Below are 20,351 nucleotides of genomic sequence, written 5' to 3'. Positions count from 1 at the left end.
AAACAAAGATGGAATTTAACATTTGTTGATCATCTGTGAGCCAGGCAGTCTGAAGCATGTTCACATAGCTATAGCACATTTAATCTTCACAACACTACAGAGTATACCAACTGATTAAGCAGATAGAATGAAGCTAAAAAATAGTGATTTGTAGAAATGGCAGTATGTGGTTGCAATGTGGTCAGGCTGCCTCCAACTTTGATTTATTTCTACGATACTATGTTGCATGAAAAATCCCAGTGAGTTTGGGGCCAATTTTTGTTAAGTATATTTTGGCTTCTATCTAATGTTCAAACAGATACCCCAAGATACAAAATAAGAACACCTTAATATTTTTGTGTGGTAATTTGGCAATATGAATCAAGATACTTAAAAATGCAGGACCAGCCTGACCAACATAGTGAAACCCCATCTCTACTAAAAACACAATAATTAGCCAGGCATGGTGGCACGTGCCTGTAATCCCAGATACTTGGCTGGGAGTCTGAGGCAACAAAATCACTTGAACTCAGGAGATGCAGATTGCAGTAAGCCGGGATCACGGCACTGCACTCCAGCCTGGCAACAACAGTGAAACTCTGCCTCAAAAAAAAAAAAGATACCCTTTGACCTAGGGTTTATTTCTGAGAATTCTATCCAAGGAAAAAATCAAGGATCAATGCAAAGATTTAACAACCAAGATATTTATCAGTGTTATTTATAATAAAAAATTTTAGAGAAAACATAATGGCCAACAATAGAAAAAGAACTTAATAAACTATGGAAAATTTAGAGTTTGCTATTAAAATCTTGCTTTTATGAGGAAATACTTAATATATTTTATTTTATAGAAGTAGGTTACCAATTAGTAATATTATTCCAATGTTAATTTCCTAGCTTTGAAAAATATACCATGGTTACATAAAATGTTAACATTAGAGGAAGCTGGGTATAAAGTACATGTATTCTGTACTATCTTGGGTGACATTTTTGTGTATCTAAAATTATTCCAAAATAAAAGTTTTTAAAAAGTAGGTTACCCAAATATGTGCATTATGGACCTGAGTTTTTTGCAAGTTGTATATATAGATACCTATAAATGTATGTTTGCACAGGAAAAATGAATAAAAGATATGTATGAGATGTCAACAACAGTGGAGAGGCACTAATGTGAAAGAGGTGGCAATCTGTACAACAAATCCCTAGTCCAGCCCCTCTATAGCCGGGCAAGTAGGGGAGGGGGGAGTCAAGATGGACTTGTGAGATCAACTGCCTCTAATCTCTCTGCTTGTTCTTTCTCGACTTCCCATGCCTCATATGGCTGTTGAGCTGTGCAATAAGCCTATCTTTGGTCTGAGAATCACCAAGTGTAAAAGTAGGGACAGAAGAAAAGCCCCAGAAGAGGTCTTCAAACCACTTCTTGCTCTGAGTGGCTCAAAGTGAAATTTGCAAGCTGAAGGGGAAATGATCCATTTTGAACAGTCTGCCCGTGGTAAAGTGTTCCTGGTTTGTTCCCTTTCTCCTCCTAATGGAAACAGAGAGAGATTGGCTGCACTTCATAATGAGGGACCAAGCATTCACTCCCCTTGGGGCTTGCTGTAATAGCATTAAGTATGATGAACTCTTTCCATATTCAATTCTGGTGAGTGTATGATGTGATTCCATAGGAAGTATCCTGTAATTTGGCATTAATTAATGTCAATTAATGCATGCAACTGCTAGACGTTAGAATTAATTTCATTACTTTTCCTACACAGACGTTTTCCTTGCCATAGGTAATTAGGACACTGTGCTGTTCTTTTCAAGCATCTTCACTCACTCTCTGCAACAGCCGCTGCTTAGAATAATGCAATCCCCATCCACCCAAAACCTGTGCTGTTCTAGAGAAGGGAAGCTGCTTATAGAAAGGTAGGCTTTGAACAGAGGATCAGAGGTATAAATGCAGGCTCAAGGCCTGCTAGCTTAGTAAATCACTCCACGTCTCCAAACTCTGATCTAGAAAATGAGGATAAAGAATATCCATCTTGCCAGAAGTTATGGCATTTGATGACCTTAGTGTTGAAATGTGTTGAGTCTAGCACCAGGTTAGACTGTACTCACATAATGGTAGCTGTAGTTGGTATTTAAGTCCTCTCTCTGTAATCACCAATACTGCTCAGTGTGTCTCAAACTAACCACCTGTAAAGTGTTAAGGATATTTCTACCTGAGGCAGCTTTTTTTTTTTTTTTTTTTTTTTTTTTTTGACAGAGTCTCACTCTGTCACCCAGGCTGGAACACAGTGGCAGCGATCTCAGATCACTGCAACCTCCCGAGTTCAAGCGATTCTCCTGCCCCAGCCTCCCGAGTAGCTAGGATTACAGGCGCATGCCACCATGCCCGGCCAATTTTTGTATTTTTAGTAGACACAGGGTTTCACCATGTTGGTCAGGCTGGTCTCGAACTCCTGACCTCGTGATTCGTCTGCCTCAGCCGCCCAAAGTGCTGGGATTACAGGAGTAAGCCACCATACCCGGCCACTTCTTTCTTTTTATATTCTATTTTTGTTTGGGTTAAAGATTTTTTAAGTACGTTTTTAAAAACACCATGAAAAAATATTCTCCTTGTATAATAATTAAGACAAATACAGATCTTCTGCATAGGCAGTACAGTGTGTGGTAGTGGTCAGCAGACAGCACTGCAAAATAAGCAGGGCTACAGGGAGCATGTGGAAGTCATCTCTGCACCCAACACACAGGGCCCATCAGCGGGTGTGGCAGGTGTTCCGTCTTCCTGTTGGAGCGATCTTCTAGGTCGTAGTTCCATCTCCAGCATGGCGTGCTTCTCTGAGAAGGTCATTGACCAAGCTCGGTTTTAGACTATTTCTTTACATAATGGGAGTTATTAGAAGCTTAGAAACAAAACGGATGTTAAAAATCAGACTATGACTTTAAGATCCAACAAATCTTTACCATAAATTATCCACTGAAACCTGTTTCCCTCCCACTGCTGCCAAAACAAAACAAAGCTCCGTGATGTTGCTGGCAAGTCTGTGTCTTGAGGGCTTCTGCTATTTCTAAACAGAATGCTTACTCCTGGCTGACTCCCTGTGTTCATTCAGAGTTCTGCTGGTTTGAACTGCCTTTTCCTTTCCTGTTACTCAGTCCAAATACTTCCTGGACCTTCTTCTGTGAAGTTTTTCCTGGGGCTTAGACAAACCTTTCCATCCCCAGAATGTCTTCATTGATAACAGCAGCAGCGGCATTAACCTCCAAAACAACCAGAGCAACCTTTCCTCGGGGTCAGGAACTGTGCTAAGTGGATCACATGTTTTTTTTCTCTCTTAAACTTTGTTTAAAATCCAGGCCTGACTCGGTGATTCACACTTGAAATCCCCAAACTTTGGGAGGCCAAGGCGGGTGGATCACTTAAGGTCAGGAGTTCGAGACCAGCCTGACCAACAGAGCAAAAAAAATATTACAGATCTCTGGGACTCTATCCATCCATTCTATCATTCAACAAGTATTTATTTAGCACCAAATACTTTAATTTTCCCTAATATTGTAGAAGTTTAATTATAAACAAAGCTAGAAACGATGCATGCAAGCATAAGCACTTTAAAATCACCTATTCCCCATTGTTTCCACTTGGAAACAATTTAAATCAGCAATTTAAGCAATCTGTTTAAAAGCAGAACAGATTTTAAAGCCATACAAGCGCATATAACTTTTCCTTTTGTTCTACTGCTCTATTACTTATTTTGAAACTTCTGTATTAAATGTTCTCACTCATCACGCACACACACACACATGTCAACACACTGCTGTTCATATACAATTAATTCCTATCAGGATTCTAGTGCCCTCTGTCACATGTACCAGCTAGAAATTGAGAATATCAAAAGTGAGATTCTAGTCTTGGCTCCAGAAAGTCTACACAGAGGACAAGATACTTCTGTGAAAATTATAAACTTACATCAAATGTTCTAGCTTGACATGATGAGTTTGTGATTTAGCATTGCTTTCTTCTATGAAATTTCTTGATTTGGGACCAGTGTGATTGACTAAATATTGTATTTTATTGTTGGCCTTTAGGCATTCAGGGAAAATTCTGGGATCATAAAATTTAGCCAAGCATGAAACTAAAAACTGGGAACATGAGAGAGAAAACAAAAGAATACTATTAGGTTGGTGCAAAAAGTAACTGCAGTAATTGCCAAAAACCACAATTACCTTTGCACCAATCTAATAATATAAATACAGAAAGTTCACTGTCCAATTACAATGCAGCATGGTGAGTGCCTGCTAGGAGGAATGGAAGTGCTATGGGCTTGCTGGTGAAATATTTAACCCTCATACTTCTGCACAGATGTTTTACTCTGTGCTAGAAACTTTTCCTGTGACCCTGAATTTATTTCACTTTCTATCACACAGAGCTGTGGACTTGTTATTCCTCCATGGCCTATTTCGCCCTCTTTAGGCTAGAGACTATTTTACTATTCAGTCTATGTTATAGAGGGAATTACTTTTGTCAGGGACGGGGACATGATGGAAAAGCTGAGGGAAAGCCTAGAAGGCTGCCTGGAATGATGACAAGGATAACTCATCATTCCAGAAAGAAGGAGCACTGGGCAGGAGCAGAGAGGCATGAGAGAATGTGAGATGTGTTTGGGGAACACTGGCTGTGTGTTTTGCGAGAAAGTCCTACTGGAAACCCACACTAGAACCTACTTTAGTTGGGTAAAGACAGAAAATCATATACAAAGTCACACTCAATCATGGAGAACTGAGAACCACATCACATAACTTTCTGTGTCCGGAATCGGTTCCTTGCTGTAGGTTCTTGGTCTTGCTGACTTCAAGAATGAATCCACAGACCCTCACCGTGAGTGTTACAGTTCTTAAAGATGGTGTGTCCGGAGTTTGTTCCTTCAGACGTTCAGATGTGTCTGGAGTTTCTTCCTTCTGGTGGGCTCATGGTCTTGCTGACTTCAGGAGTGAAGCCACAGACCTTCGCGTTGAGTGTTACAGCTCATAAAGTTAGTGCGGACCCAAAGAGTGAGCAGCAGCAAGATTTATTGCAAAGAGCAAAAGAACAAAGCTTCCACAGCATGGAAGGGGACCTGAGTGGGTTGCCACTACTGGCTGGGGTGGCCAGCTTTTATTCCCTTATTTGGCCCTGCCCATGTCCTGCTGATTGGTCCATTTTACAGAGTGCTGATTGGTCCATTTTTACAGCGTGCTGATTGGTGCATTTACAAACCTTTGGCTAGACGCAGAGTGCTGATTGGTGTGTTTTTACAGAGTGCTGATTGGTGCATTTACAAACCTTTAGCTAGACACAGACTGTTGATTGGTGCGTTTTTACAGAGTGCTGATTGGTGCATTTACAAACCTTTAGCTAGACACAGAGCACTGATTAGTGCATTTACAAACCTTTAGCTCGACACAAAAGTTCTCCAAGTCCCCACCCAATCCAGAAGCCCAGCTGGCTTCACCTCTCATGTCCAAATTAAGTTTACAAAGACAGCAGAGAATAGGAGAAGGAGTTAAAGAGAGACAGAGACAGAGAGAGAAGGATAAAAAGTAGGAAGAAAAGAAGAAAGCAAGCAAGAATGAAAGTGGGAAGGGGGGAGGAAGAAATGAAACCATTTAGCTCATGAAGGAGAAAGCATACAGTTTCCAGTTTCTTCTCCACGTGTATTATTTTTATTTTTGGAAGGGGGAGTGAGGGGAGAAGGTGTGCACATTTACTTAGATGTGTCTACATGCTATAAGATTAATTTCAGAACAGAGAGACACTGCCTCTAAGACATGTGGATACATTGAATGAACAGTTTCTTTTTTTTTTTTTTTTAGATGGAGTCTTGCTGTGTCACCAGGCTGGATTGCAGTGGCACCATCTTGGCTCACTGCAACCTCCGTCTCCCAGTTTCAAGCGATTCTCCTGCCTCAGCCTCCCAAGTAGCTGGGACTATAGACAAGTACCACCAGGCCCAGCTAATTTTTGTATTTTTAGTAGAGACGGGGTTTCACCATGTTGGCCAGGATGGTCTCAATCTCTTGACCTTGTGATCCACCTGCCTTGGCCTTCCAAAGTGCTGGGATTACAGGCGTGAGCCACTGCGCCTGGCCTCAATTAACAATTTCTTGATTATTTTTATCACCCTCCATACCAGCTATCATACCTGAAACATAGGAGATGCTCAACAAAGAACAGTATGGCACAGTCCTTGTCTCAGATAATGGAATAAAGACAGATGACACGTTTGCCCGCCCCTCTCTCTATTCCAGCCACCTGGCCTTCTGTTATGCCTCAGCCATGCTAAGCATGCTCATATCCATATCCTTTGCATGTACTCTTCCATTTGTCTGGAATGCTCTTCCACCAGGCAGACACACAGGTCTCTCCCATATTTCCATATAGACTTGGCTTAAATACGAAATGCCACCTTATCCGAGATTTCTTCCTTGATGGCCCTCTTTCTCTGATCACTCTCTATTCTCCCTACTCTGTTTTTCTCATACATTTGTAGCTCCACTTCTCATACAAATACCTCATACATTTTTTATAACATCTCCCCTAACTAGAAGGTAAGCTTTATAAGAGCATCAATTCCTAATCATCCCTCATTCATGCCTAGAAGAGCATCTGATGTGGCGTAGATGTCCAACAATATTTTTTGAATGAATGAATAATAGGTCCAGAGTGAAACAGACCTGGCTTTAAATCCTAACTCTGAAACAATGGAAAAAACACTTAATCTTTGTAAGCCCTATTTCCCCATCATTAAAATGAGGAAAATAAGAATAGTATCTACCTCCAAGGATTGTTATACGTAAGGCACCTGAAAAGTATCTAGTGTGCTCACACCAGATAAATAATAGGAATATAATGCATGATCCTAGCATCATTGTTGCTTGAGAATTTACAGGACAAAGGAAGAAAATATGTGAGTAAATGCCAGGGTCTTTACGATGCTACTTTTTTTTAAAGCAGGAGCCAGGAACATTAGAAAAATTTTTTTTTTTTTTTGAGGCGGAGTCTTGCTCTGTCGCCCAGGCTGGAGTGCAGTGGCGCGATCTCGGCTCACTGCAAGCTCCGCCTTCCGGGTTCACGCCATTCTCCTGCCTCAGCCTCCTGAGTAGCTGGGACTACAGGCGCCCGCCACTGCGCCCAGCTAATTTTTTGTATTTTTAGTAGAGACAGGGTTTCACCGTGGTCTCGATATACTGACCTCGTAATCCGCCCGCCTCGGCCTCCCAAAGTGCTAGGATTATAGGCATGAGCCGCCGCACCTGGCCTGAACATTAGAAATTTTTCAGCACTTCGGGATTACCACATCTGCATGTTATACGGAGTGCTGCTATTTTATTCTGAAAGATACCAAAGACCCAAAGCCTAGATCTTTGTCCTAAAGTTAAGGCCTGTGAGTGAAAAGTTTTTTGTGCACCTTTGTTCTCTCAGCCTCAGCATGGAAGATAAGGACACAGACCTTCATGCAGGTGGGTGGGCACCTGGGAAGCAGAGGAAGTGGCATATAATGGCTACAAAGAACCCAATTTGAAAGCTGCCCAGCTGAGCCTGTTGTTGTACTGTCACTATCAGGCTTTTCAATGCTGTGCTAGGAGGCCCGTGTTATCTTATTTCATGCTTTTCTGGGTGGTTGTTAGGGCTGTCTTCAGGCTGCTAAATCAGAGAGGCCAAGTGGATATCACTAGTCATTGAAATCAAGAGCCTTTTGCAATATGAAATATGGGGTCAGAATAACACTGCTAGAAAAAAAAAAAGCATAGTACTAGATTCTGGCTGTACTAGCTAAACCTTGATGCTTTATTTGGGGATAGAAGAGAGGTGAGAATGTGCATTTTCTCAGCATGTCGGGAAGTGGTAAGGATCTGTCAGAATCTGAAGTTGACCAGAAATGGAAACGTCTGACCTCTTCCAAGGTCTACCTTGGAAGTTATTAATAAATTGACTAAAAAAGAAGATAAAGGAAGACTATGAAATGCAGGGTCTAATAATGGCAACTGTTGTGCTACTGCTGGAACTTTGGCCAAAGTGGGGATGCCAATTTGATATTTTTAAATGTGTGTATCAATGCCAAAGGTTTCATCTTTTCTATTCAAAAGATTTGATTTTTTAAAGTTCACTGAAGAAGAAATAAAGGTAGTGAAGAAAAACAAATAAAAATTCTCAACCTCACTCCTAATTAAATATATACAGATTAAAACAATAAGGATATGCCTTTTTAAAATCTGCTCTCAGATGAGTTATATTTGAAAAGTCTTCGATAATGTCCAGGATTGCTGAGGGCTTGCAAACACAGGCATTTGCATACTGATAGACTATTCATTGTTACAAATATTTCAGGAGGCAATCTGACAATGTCTACAAAAATTTGAAATGCATATACTCTCTGACCCAGGAATTTTCCTTCCTCAAATTCTCTTTCCGTTTGCTGCTTACACGAGCTTGAATGCTGACTAACCAAATAAATAATATGTGTGCATGTGTATATATTCGCATTGTTTGAAATAGCCAGAGGTCTCTATATCTATAAAGGTCTCTATAATTTAGTAATTACTAAATATAGTTGACTTTATAATGGGGTTCTATATATCAATTAACCATGAAGTTGCTAAATTTATATGTGCTGATATGAAAAGATTTTTAACTTATATTTGTATTCACAAACACTAAATTTGCCACAACAATTTTTCAACAAGAACATGCGTGTAAGTATATGTGTCTATACATATACATCTTCATCTGTATAAGCCTAAACAATTTCTGGAGAAATACAGCAAATATATATATATATACACACATATATATATATAATAATAAAAAGATGAGGTTTTATATGTATATATATATATCTTTTTATTGTTATCATTGCTATTTTTGTTGGTATAAAAGTAATCTATTTTCATGGCAAAAACACTCTATAGCTGAGATATTGAAGACTTTGAGAACTGAGGTCTCTATTACCTCCCCAAAGCATTTCAGCAGCGCTTACCTTATCCAGATTTTGACACACTTACTGTTCAATATGGAAACTAGGTTGGAAAGCTGGCAGATACGAAATAGAAAATGAGATTTCCAGTTCTTACCCAAGACCAGAATTAGTGGGATGCATCGTTATATAAAGTTGTGAGTTTCTTTTATTTTATTTCTGCTTGTTAAAATGCTAGTTTGAGGTTCATTTCACAGAGTTCTCAGGCAGTCATTTTCACAGTTGGTTAAAGGGCCAAGGTTTGTTGTTCCCCAGTGAATGAGATTAGTCCTTGGGAAACTTGTTATTAGGTTACTTACTCATGCAAATAAACACTGGGACCAGTAATTGTCCCCTGTCCCCTGTTCCTGCTGGCACAGATCACCACCAGTACAGAAACATTCAGGATGTGGGTTGGGCCTTTTATTTCAGAAGTAAAAGGGAGAAGCAACAATGGCCAAAGGTGGTACCGCAGGTTCTCTTACAGATGACCATAATATACAACTATAAATCCATGTGTAATTGCCATGTGAAAAATTCTGATAAAAGTTATGTTATTTTCCTCCAAAATCAAATATGCATAAAATGTGGCACCCAGTTTCAGTGAGGTAGTAAGTCTCCTGCATTCATCTGTTAGTGCTCCAGGACTTCACAGACCCAGTGGTTAAAGACGGCTTTCAGTAGATATACCTAAACAGTGACACACTAATATATTTATTCAACAAATATTAAATGTTTCATCCGGGTGTGGTGGCTCATGCCTATCCACGCACTTTGGGAGGTCAAGGCAGGAGGATCGCTTGAGCCCAGGACTTTTAAGACCAGCCTGGGCAACACGGTGAGACCTTATCACTACTAAAAAAGTAAAATAAAATAAAAATAAAAATAAATGTTTTGGGCTCTAAGTTATCTTTTGGACAAAGAACAGAGATTAAATAAGATACAACTTTTCACACAGCTTTCAATCCAACAGTTTGGTCAGCGTTTTCTCTTTAACTGTATGCATTACACACACACACAAATGCACCTATGTTAGGTAAATCAATAGAATGTAGGTTTCCTTTTTAGTATTTTAATGTACTGGGCTCCTACAATGTACACACACACATACACACACACACACACACAGAATATTTAAACAATAAAATATTTGCTTCATGGATAAGGACCTGTCAATTTGTCCTCTTTGAACTCAGGGGCCAATAATAAATGCCACATCCCATAAATATGTTCAAAAATTTCCAATAATACATCCCGTGATTGATTGTAGTTGAGCCTGCTCTTTTCAGCTCACCTCCCAAGGCAGAAAGTAATACAAGAAAGAATAACATCCTTGTCACAGATGTAAACTACAGGATATCTACATATCAGAGGAGAGTTGGTAAGAAACAGTGCCAACCATAGACTCTCACAGAACAAAAGCTTTCTAGAGGATCTAAGATAAAGTACTAGTTTATATAAATAACCACACATTCCTATGCAGACACTTGTCATTTTGGAGGCAAAGGTTCACAATCTGTGCCATGGACCCCATCAGCAATCTGAGAAAGCCTGTGGACCCATTTTTTCAGAATTTTTTTTTTTCTTTTTGAGACAGAGTCTGGCTCTGTCGCCCAGGTTGGAGTGCAGTGGCGCCATCTTGGCTCACTGCAAGCTCCGCCTCCCAGGTTCACTCCATTCTTCTGCCTCAGCCTCCCGAGTAGCTGGGACTACAGGTGCCCGCCACCACGCCCAGCTTATTTTTTGTATTTTTAGTAGAGACAGGGTTTCACCGTGTTAGTCAGGATGGTCTCGATCTCCTGACCTCGTGATCTGTCCGCCTCGGCCTCCCAAAGTGCTGGGATTACAGGCATGAGCCACTGTGCCCAGCCCAGAATGTTTTTAATGCATACAATAAATTACCCAGAATGGACCAAAAAAACTAATTCAATTAAATTTAAATAAAGTTATCAAAAGATTATAAAACAAATATTTAATACCCTTGTATGTACTTTTTAAATTAATATATTATATATCAAGATCTACTGGCAGGTCTGATAAGTACTACAATTTTGAGGAAAGAATGAGCATAAATAATATTTTCAGATACAATGACTGTATTATGATTTAAAAATTTCTGTGATTTCTATTGCAACAAAGTCGCTTATATTGCTAATACTACTCCAGTTTATTTTCAACCCTTACCATTGAAAGTAATCTTGTAAGTTATAAGGTTTATAAAAATAAAGATATAAGGCAAGGCATGGTGGCTCACGCCTGTAATCCCAGCACTTTGGGAGGCCGAGGCGGGCGGATATCAAGGTCAGGGGTTCAAGACCAGCCTGACCAACATGGTGAAACCCCATCTCTACTAAAAATACCAAAATTAGCTGGGCATGGTGGTGTGCACCTGTAATCCCAGCTACTCAGGAGGCTGAGGCAGGAGAATCGCTTGAACCCAGGAGGTGGAGGTTGCAGTGAGCTGAGATTGCACCATTGCACTCCAGTCTAGGCAACAGAGTGAGACTCCATCTCAAAAAAATAAACAAAATAAAATAAAATAAAAATAAGGATATAATTCTTTTTTCTCATGTAAAAAACTAACGCTTTCCAGAGCTCAGCTCCCCTCAAATATGGGAACTTCAATGGAAACAGAAATTAAGTATAACATGTAATCCAGGGACATCTGAAATAGACCAAAACTAAATTTTGAATAACAAACCCAGATAAAGATTCACAACACACTCCATGGGGAAGAGCCAAACTGGCAAGTGAGGGATTTTTCCTGTGTCAAATGTCTCAGTGTCTTGACTACAAAATATGTGAACACACTAAAATCAGAAAATAATTTCTGGTTCAAAGTCAAAAACATGATGGCCAGGTGTGGTGGCTCATGCCTGTAATCTCAGCACTTTAGGAGGCCAGTGTGGGTGGATCACTTGAGGTCAGGAGTTTGAGATCAGTCTGACCAACATGGTGAAACCCCATCTCTATTAAAAATACAAAAATCAGCTGGGCGTGTGTGGGAAAAGGAAAGAGAGATCAGCCTGTTACTGTATCTATATAGAAGGAAGTAGACATAAGAGACTCCATTTAGTTCTGTATTTGAGATGCTGTTAATCTGTGACCCTAGCCCCAACCTTGTCCTCCCAAGAGACATGTGCTGTGGTGACTTAAGGTTAAAAGGGTTTTGGGCGGTGCAGAATGTGCTTTGTTTAAAGATAAAGGAGAAGGCCGCCTTTAGGAATAAGGTGGGGCTTGCTGAAGCAATACTGCTAAAAGGTTTATGGAGATGTTCGCATATACATTTCAAAGCACAGCACCGGTGATGGTAAAGATAATCATGAATAAATACTAAGGGAACTCAGAGGCCGGTGCCGGTGTGGGTCCTCTGTAAGCACAGCACCGGTCCCCTGGGTCCCGCTTTTCCTTCTCTACACTTTGTCTCTGTGTCTTATTCCTTTTCTCAAGTCTTTCGTCCCACCTAACGAGAAGCACCCACAGGTATGGAGGGGCAGGCCACCCCTACAGGCGTGGTGGTAGGCACCTGTAATCCTAGCTACTGGGGAGGCTGAGGCAGGAGAATCCCTTGAATCCGGGAGGCAGAGGTTGCAGTGAGCTGAGATTGTACCACTGCACTCCAGGCTGGGCAACAGAGTGAGACTTCATTTCAAAAAAACAAAACAAACAAACAAAAAAACCATTATATTATTGTAAAGTATATTTGGCATATACTCTATAAGATGTACAACCTAGAATAAAAATAACGGGTTCCATATACGTAAACAATAACGAATGGGGTCAGGCACAGTGGCTCATGTCTGTAATCACAGCACTTTGAAAGGCCGAGGTGGGTGGATCACCTGAGACCAGGAGTTCCAGACCAGCTCAGCCAACATAGTGAAACTCCCTCTCTGCTAAAAATGCAAAAAATCAGCTGGGCGTGGTGGCGGGCACCTATAATCCCAGCTACTCAGGAGGCTGAGGCAGGAGAATCACTTGAACCCAGGAGGCGGAGGTTGCAGTGAGCTGAGATCACGCCATTACACTCCAGCCTGGGCAACAAGAGCAAAACTCCATCACACACGCAAAGATAAATAAATAAATAATAATAACAATAATGAATGGATGGAGAAAAAAAGAGAGGATCTCAATTAGGAAATGAGAAAGAGGTCAGCCATGGTGGCTCACGCTTGTAATCCCAGCACTTTGAGAGGCAGAGTCAGGTGGATCACTTGAGGTCAGGAGTTCGAGAGCAGCCTAGCCAACGTGGCAAAACCCCATCTCTACCAAAAATACAAAAATTAGCCTGGTGTGGTGGCGCACGCCTGGAGTCCCAGCTCCTTGGGAGGCTGAGGCAGGAGGATGGCTTGAACCCAGGGGGCAGAGGTTGCAGTGAGCCGAGATGGCACTACTGCACTCCAGACTGGGTGACAGAGTGAGACTCTCTCTCGGGAAAAAAAAAAAAAAAAGGAAATGAGAAAGAGATAACACAGAGATATGAAATTCTTAGCGCAATTGATGAGACTGTAACCTGATTTTTTTTTTTTTTTTTTTTTTTTTGAGACGGAGTCTCGCTCTGTCGCCCAGGCTGGAGTGCAGTGGCGCGATCTCGGCTCACTGCAAGCTCCGCCTCCCGGGTTCACGCCATTCTCCTGCCTCAGCCTCTCCGAGTAGCTGGGACTACAGGCGCCCGCCACCGCGGCCGGCTAATTTTTTTTTGTATTTTTAGTAGAGACGGGGTTTCACCGTGGTCTCGATCTCCTGACCTCATGATCCGCCCGCCTCGGTCTCCCAAAGTGCTGGGATTACAAGCGTGAGCCACCGCGCCCGGCCTGTAACCTGATTTTGATAAATACACTGTCGAATTTTGCCCGCTACATTTGCTAACACCTTGCTACCCTGACCTCTTTGTGCTATTTACTTCCAACCTCCTTCTGTTTATTTTGTTACTGTTGTTGTTGTTTTAACTGGAGCCTTGGTTATTGAGACATCTCTTTCTCTCTCTTTTTTTGTTTTTTTGTTTTTGTTTGTTTTTACACTGTGACAGGTCAGGTGTTATGCTTACACCCTTTAAATCAATTGGTAGGTTTTGTTTTTTTTTTTTCTGTTTTGTTTTGACAGGGCTAACTTTTCAAATTAAATCCTTTTATTGAATTTTCACTCTTGGATAGTTTCTGAAGATGCTGCCTTTGCAAAAAAAAAAAAAAAGTGAAGTAAAATAAATAAAATTAGAACTGATATATTTCATGCTTTGTGAAAGCTAAGCCTGAGATGACAGTTTGGCATCATCAACCGCCATGCCTTCAGGGAGCACGGGAATAATGCTGGCTGTAAGAAAATGTGCAGATCACAGAGAGTGATGGCCTCATTGTTTTTAGGATAAAGCGTCATGTGCATTGGATGCCACAAGCCAGAAAACAGCAGCATATGCCCAAAAGCTTGAAAATGAAAGCAACCCAGGATGCCACCAATTGCATCCAGAGCTTCCTAAAGTAGGTGTGCGATCATGGGAAACAGACCCTCAAGCTCTTTCACTAATTTTCTGTTGTGGAACTTTGCTACTCAAAGCATGTTTCACAGACCCGCAGCATGGATATCATCTAGGAGCTTGTTAGAAATGCAGTCTCTCGGCCAGGTGCGGTGGCTCACGCCTGTAATCCCAGCACTTTGGGAGGCCGAGATGGGCGGATCATGAGGTCAGGAGATCAAGACCATCCTGGCTAACACGGCGAAAGCCCGTCTCTACTAAAAATACAAAAAATTAGCTGGACGTGGTGGTGGGCGCCTAGTCCCAGCTACCCAGGAGGCTGAGGCAGGAGAATGGCGTGAACCTGGGAGGCAGAGCTTGCAGTGAGCCGAGATAGTACCACTGCACTCCAGCCTGGGCGACAGAGCGAGACTCTGCTTCAGAAAAAAAAAAAAAAAAAAAAGAAAGAACAAAAAAAAAGAAATGCAGACTCTCAGGCCCCTACTGAATCACAATGCAGATCTTAACAAGGTCCCTAGGTGGGTAGCATACATGCCAAGGTTTAAGATGCGAAGCTCTAGCATTTTCAGACAACCTGGTAAGTGAGGTGAGATAGCCACTGGTAGCCCTGAAAACTGGTCAGCCGGGTATGCGGTCACTCAACATATGCTTAGTGAGATCTCTCTACATGTAGATGCCATGGCATGTACTGGAGACATAACGTTTTTGTTTTGAGATGGGATCTCACTATGTTGCCCAGGCTGGAGTAAAGTTGCTATTCACAGTTGTGTTCATAGTGCACTACAGTCTTGAACTCCTGGGCTCAAATGATCCCCCTGCCTCAGCCTCCTGAGTAGCTGGGACTACAGATGTGTGCTACCATTCCTGGCTCTGGAGATACAATATTGAATATGATATACATGGTCCCTGCTCTCATAAAACTTACAGACTGGTGGCGAGAAACAGTTGTGATTGAATAATCATGTAAAAAGAAAGTATAATTTCAAACAGAGAAGAACGTGATAAAGAAAAAAAAACATAGTTGTATAAAAGCAATCAAAATAAGAAACTCATTTAGATTGAGAGTTTATGAGAGGCTTTTCTAAGAAATAGGCGATTAACCTGAGGTCTGAACCATCCACAGTAATGAATTATGCTCGATTGGTCAGGGTACGGGCAAGAAAGAAGGATATTCCAGATAGAGAAAACAGCATGTACCAAGGCTTTATGGCAAGACACACACCCCTGTATGTTCCAAGAATTGAAAACTCGCCTAAAGGCCTGAAGGCAAGGAGTGAGGAGAGGGCAGACTAAGATTAGGCTGAGGGAATGGGCAGGCACAAGTTATGCTGGAGCTATAGGTCAAGATGAGAATTTAGCTCTTTATCATCAAAGCAATGGGAAGTATGCAAGACTTTTTTTTTTTTTTTTGAGATGGAGTCTCGCTCCTTTGTCAGGCTGGAGTGCAGTGGTGCAATCTCAGCTCACTGCAACCTCCGCCTCCCGGGTTCAAGTGATTCTCCTGCCTCCGCCTCCCAAGTAGCTGGGACAACAGGCACGCACCACCACACCCAGCTAATTTTTGTATTTTTAGTAGAGATGGGGGTCTCACCATGTTGACCAGGATGGTCTCTATCTCTAGTAAGCAAGACTTTTAAACAATGATGTGTTTACTTTTGCATTAAGAAAATATTGATCTCTGTTATGTAGCAGGAACTGGACCTTGGAATCCAAGATAACATCACCTGCTCCAGGGAAATGGAGTAGTCACCACCAGAGCCAGCCCCCCGAGGAGGTGGGAAAGCTGCTCTGATCTGTTGAGCTCATTCTGTGTCAGGCACAGTGCTGGGCATGTTACACGTGGCAGCTTGGCCTGGGTTACAGAGGATGATCCTCAGTCTTGACCCCTAACCTGTGCCCCCACTGACTCCGTCAAAAAATATATTCACTCCCCCAAAAGGGAAACAAACCTTTAGAGATGAGAAATCTCAAGGTACATGCATAGTAATGAAAAATGTGTGGTTTCTGGGGAGTTTGGGTTGTAGGGGTGACCTGCTTTGTTTGGCTGTAAGCTGGTAAAGTGCAAGATCTTCTGCCTTTGTGTTCAGAAGAGCTAAGGAATGGTACACAGGCACAACGGCAGTGATTAGGGTGCTTTTGGATTGTGAGGGATATTTTAGAAACTGGGAATGTCTTGGAAATGAGATGGTCACGCTGGGCCAGCGCTGGGCAGCCTACAACAGCCTCATTGCTCTGTGGTAATTGTGGATAGTCCATTCTCTTCCTCTCCTCTACATCTGGGACCTCTTTCTTTCTCCCTGTCTTTTCTCCCCTCACCCACTTCTATATACAGTTTCCCCCTTTTCTCAGTTTCTTTTACCCCTCTCACCTGGAGTGCTCTATCCTAGGCCTAGCGGTACCCCCTCAAATGCTTAGCCCTTCTGAGGATCCTCCGTACCAGAAAAGGGGAAGGAAACATTCATTGCTGGTGTTAGTAGGTCAGGCATTGTGTGAAGTATTTTATATGCATGGGTTTCTTGAATTCTCACCTGAATAGGCTCTGTGAGATAGACATCACTGTCCTCTACTTATTTACCATATTAGCTTAGCTATATTATTACTTAAGCTTTCTATGCCTTTGTTTCTTCATATGTGAAATGAGAAAAACAACCTACAACGTTGTCATGAGGCCACAAAGTGTAGTCCTGTCCTTCACTGCAGCATAACCACCGAAGTTGATAAGAACTACTGACGGGTGAGCAATTCACTCAACTGACTCTCCTCCTGCTGCCTCTGATGGGGACATACAGAAAAATTCTCTTTTTTTTTTTTTTTTTTTTTTTTAATTCTTTCCAAGTGTTTTGTGAATCTCCAAACAAGACAGTGAGGCATAGCCTGGATGGTATCTGACAAAATAAGGAGACGGAAGAAACAATTCAACACAAAACAGTAGCAGCAGCAGCAACAACAAAACATTTCAGGAATCAACAGTCTGGAGGTATTCTCTTTACCTGGAAAGACACTTTGATTGGATGAGAGGGCTGTGCTGGTATCACCACTATCAAAATATACATATTTCTAGATAACCTATATATTTATATTTATAAGTATATATGAAAATATATATTTATGAAAAATTATTAAGACTATTTTGCATTACTGAAGACAGGAAATGTCTTCATGCCCAAATCACACGATTATTGCCACTGTGCCATTATGCCTGCCTACCTATCCTTAGCTCTTCTGAACAGAAGATACCTGCACTTTACTAGCTTAGAGTCAAAAGAAGCAGGTCACCCCTGCAACCCCAAATCCTCAGAAACCACACATCCACTATTACTCTGCATACACCATGAGATTATCACACAGACTCAGTTCATGACAGAGTCATAGAACTAATATTACTATGAATATTGCGGCAAAGTTGATTTACTTACGACCATCCACAGTTCTGGCCTCAAGATGCACAAGGTCTGGTTCTTTATTTGACCCCATCACGGACCTAAAAAATGGAGAAACATGAAAAGAAACATCCATATTAATGACTTCACGTGTGCCTTAGAGGAACTCGGCAGAGCCCCCAGACTATTAATATCCACAGGCATCTAAACCCACAATCCTTAGAATATATCTACTCTATTTATTTATACAGCCTGACAGTAAAATTTCCACTTAAAATAAAAATGATAATGAAAACTTCACTTGATGAAAGGCAGGCTGCATTCCAGCAAGGATGTTGCATGTTATTAGCTGGGACTTGCATACAGGTCCTATGCATGTTGTGTGTGTACTCTTGCAACAACCCCAGTGACAGTGTATTAAACTTTCAAAACTTATTAGGCAGATGCCAGGCATGCTGCTTCAGCTGGGTGACTCGAACAGTGATTCCCGTAGCACACTGATCTAATTAATTTTTTCACTGAAATGTGCCAAACCATCTACTACTGCCCTATGAGCAAGCCCTGTGACTCAACCAATACAGCAGCAGTTACAGCAGAATGACGATTCTCTGTATTGTCGAACCCGTGTGAAGAGAAATAGATGCACCTCACTTTCTGATACGTGCCTGAAACCATATGTGTAAGCAAAATAAAAGCCTATTTAAAATGCCTTGGAGACACATATTATTTTGTGTAATCCTGCAGTAAGCTGTATTAAATAGAAAATAATTATTATTCTGGAACATAAATAATTTGGGCAATCACATTTTATCTCTAGGATTTTTATACAATGAGATTAATTAAACTTGGGAACATCTGCACTTTTGGAAAAAATCAAGCTTTGCAGAACTTTAATTTATTCCATTTCTACACAGAAAACTGTGAAATGCCTCCAAACTGGTACCTCTGCCTGCCTCCAGCCACTCAGCCCAGCCACTCAATCAAGGCTAGAAAATGCAGATGTTAAAACTACTTATCCCCGGCCGGGCGGGGTGGCTCATGCCTGTAATCCCAGCAATTTGGGAGGCCGAGGCAGGTGGATCACGAGGTCAGGAGATCGAGACCATCCTGGCTAACACGGTGAAACCCCATCTCTACTAAAAATACAAAAAATTAGCCGGGTGTGGTGGTGGGCGCCTGTAGTCCCAGCTACTCCGGAGGCATGAACCCGGGAGGTGGAGCTTGCAGTGAGCCGAGATCACACCACTGCACTCCAGCCTGGGAGACAGAGTTAGACTCCATCTCAAAAAAAAAAAAAAAAGTACTTATTCCTCCAGAGCCTAGTGTGGTATCCACGACCCTACACAGACTGGGTCCATCTCACTTTTGCTGCCTCATCTCCTGCCACACTGAAAGATGTTGCCATTGCCTGAAAGTGCCACACTCATTTCCTCGCCCCTCTGTGAGTCTCTGTAAGCTTCTGCCTTCCGCTTGACATGCTCTTCTCCAGCTTCACCTAACCCCTGAATCATAGTTTAAGACACAACTGAAAAGTCAATTCCTCTGTTAAATATGTCTCATTTACGACAGGGAAAGCCTTTTCCTCCTATCAGCAAGTGTTTGTTATAAATCCTGTAAGATCCTTATCAGAGTTTGTTATAAGGAATTATTTTTGTGTTTTTTCAATATGAAGGCATCCCCTTCCCCCAACAGACACACACACAACACACAAATACAAAAGATACACACACAGAGATACCCAACAAAGCTACTGGAGGGTCTTCTCTTTACACACTTTATATTCATAGGTATAGTTCCTGGTATATAACAGTCAAATGTGAAATGAAAGAAGGAAGGAATGAAGGAAAGACTAAAGAAAAGGAAAGAAGTTAGGAGGAAAGGCAGGGAGGACAAGAGGAAGGAGGTAAAGAGAAAGAAAGCGAAGGAGCTATAAAGGTCTGCGGGTTTTCTGAAGTAAGTACATTAATCATTGTCCTAGGGGAATTCCCAGAACTCTACTTACTTAAACTCATTTTCCCAACTCAAAGAAGCTGAGGGCTAGCTGGCTTAATCACTCTTCATCTGGAGAAAAGAAGTCTCCTTAAGGCCCTGTTATCGCTGTCAATAAGTTTTCTCTGATAGATAACATGGCCTGAAATTCAGAGCCTATGCTTGAAACATTAAATCCTACTTTGTTCTTCCCCTAGGAAGCAGATATTTCTTAATAAGGGTTTCATAATTTCCCTCATATAGACATGAGTGACATGCATTTGCACATTTTAATCACTGGAATCTGCTTGAATCCAGGCAGAAAGTGACCCTTTCATCAGCATTTCCGTTAAGTACTGCAGCGACTACTAGGCTTTGGGTGGTGACTCTCCTCACACTGAAGCATTAACTGGATCCACAGGTGACCTCTTCTGACAAGACCACAAGTCACAAGCATTAAAAAAGAAAATGAGCTGCTTGACAAGCCTCAATCCAGAAAGCTCGGCAGTTAACTGTTTTATTTCAAAATGGGCAGTTACATGTTGTTCAACTGTCCACCTTGCTTTAAGTTTCATCCTT

The 20,351-nt window shown here is 41.5% G+C and overlaps 1 protein-coding gene across 3 annotated transcripts in view; it reads right to left on the bottom strand.

The window, feature by feature from the left end:
* Positions 1 to 20,351, bottom strand: part of SORCS1 (sortilin related VPS10 domain containing receptor 1) — a 602,977-nt gene that overhangs the window by 140,481 nt on the left and 442,145 nt on the right. For all 3 annotated transcript variants that reach the window (XM_030807336.1, XM_003255446.4, XM_012505615.2), the window contains exon 6: positions 17,841 to 17,905. In XM_030807336.1, the coding sequence (XP_030663196.1) occupies positions 17,841 to 17,905 (65 nt within the window). The remainder of the gene's footprint in view (positions 1 to 17,840; positions 17,906 to 20,351) is intronic.

This window comes from Nomascus leucogenys, chromosome 3, assembly GCF_006542625.1.
Source record: "Nomascus leucogenys isolate Asia chromosome 3, Asia_NLE_v1, whole genome shotgun sequence".
NCBI lineage: Eukaryota > Metazoa > Chordata > Mammalia > Primates > Hylobatidae > Nomascus > Nomascus leucogenys.
The sequence above is the reverse complement of the archived record's forward strand: the minus strand, read 5'-3'. Positions and strand labels throughout refer to the sequence as shown.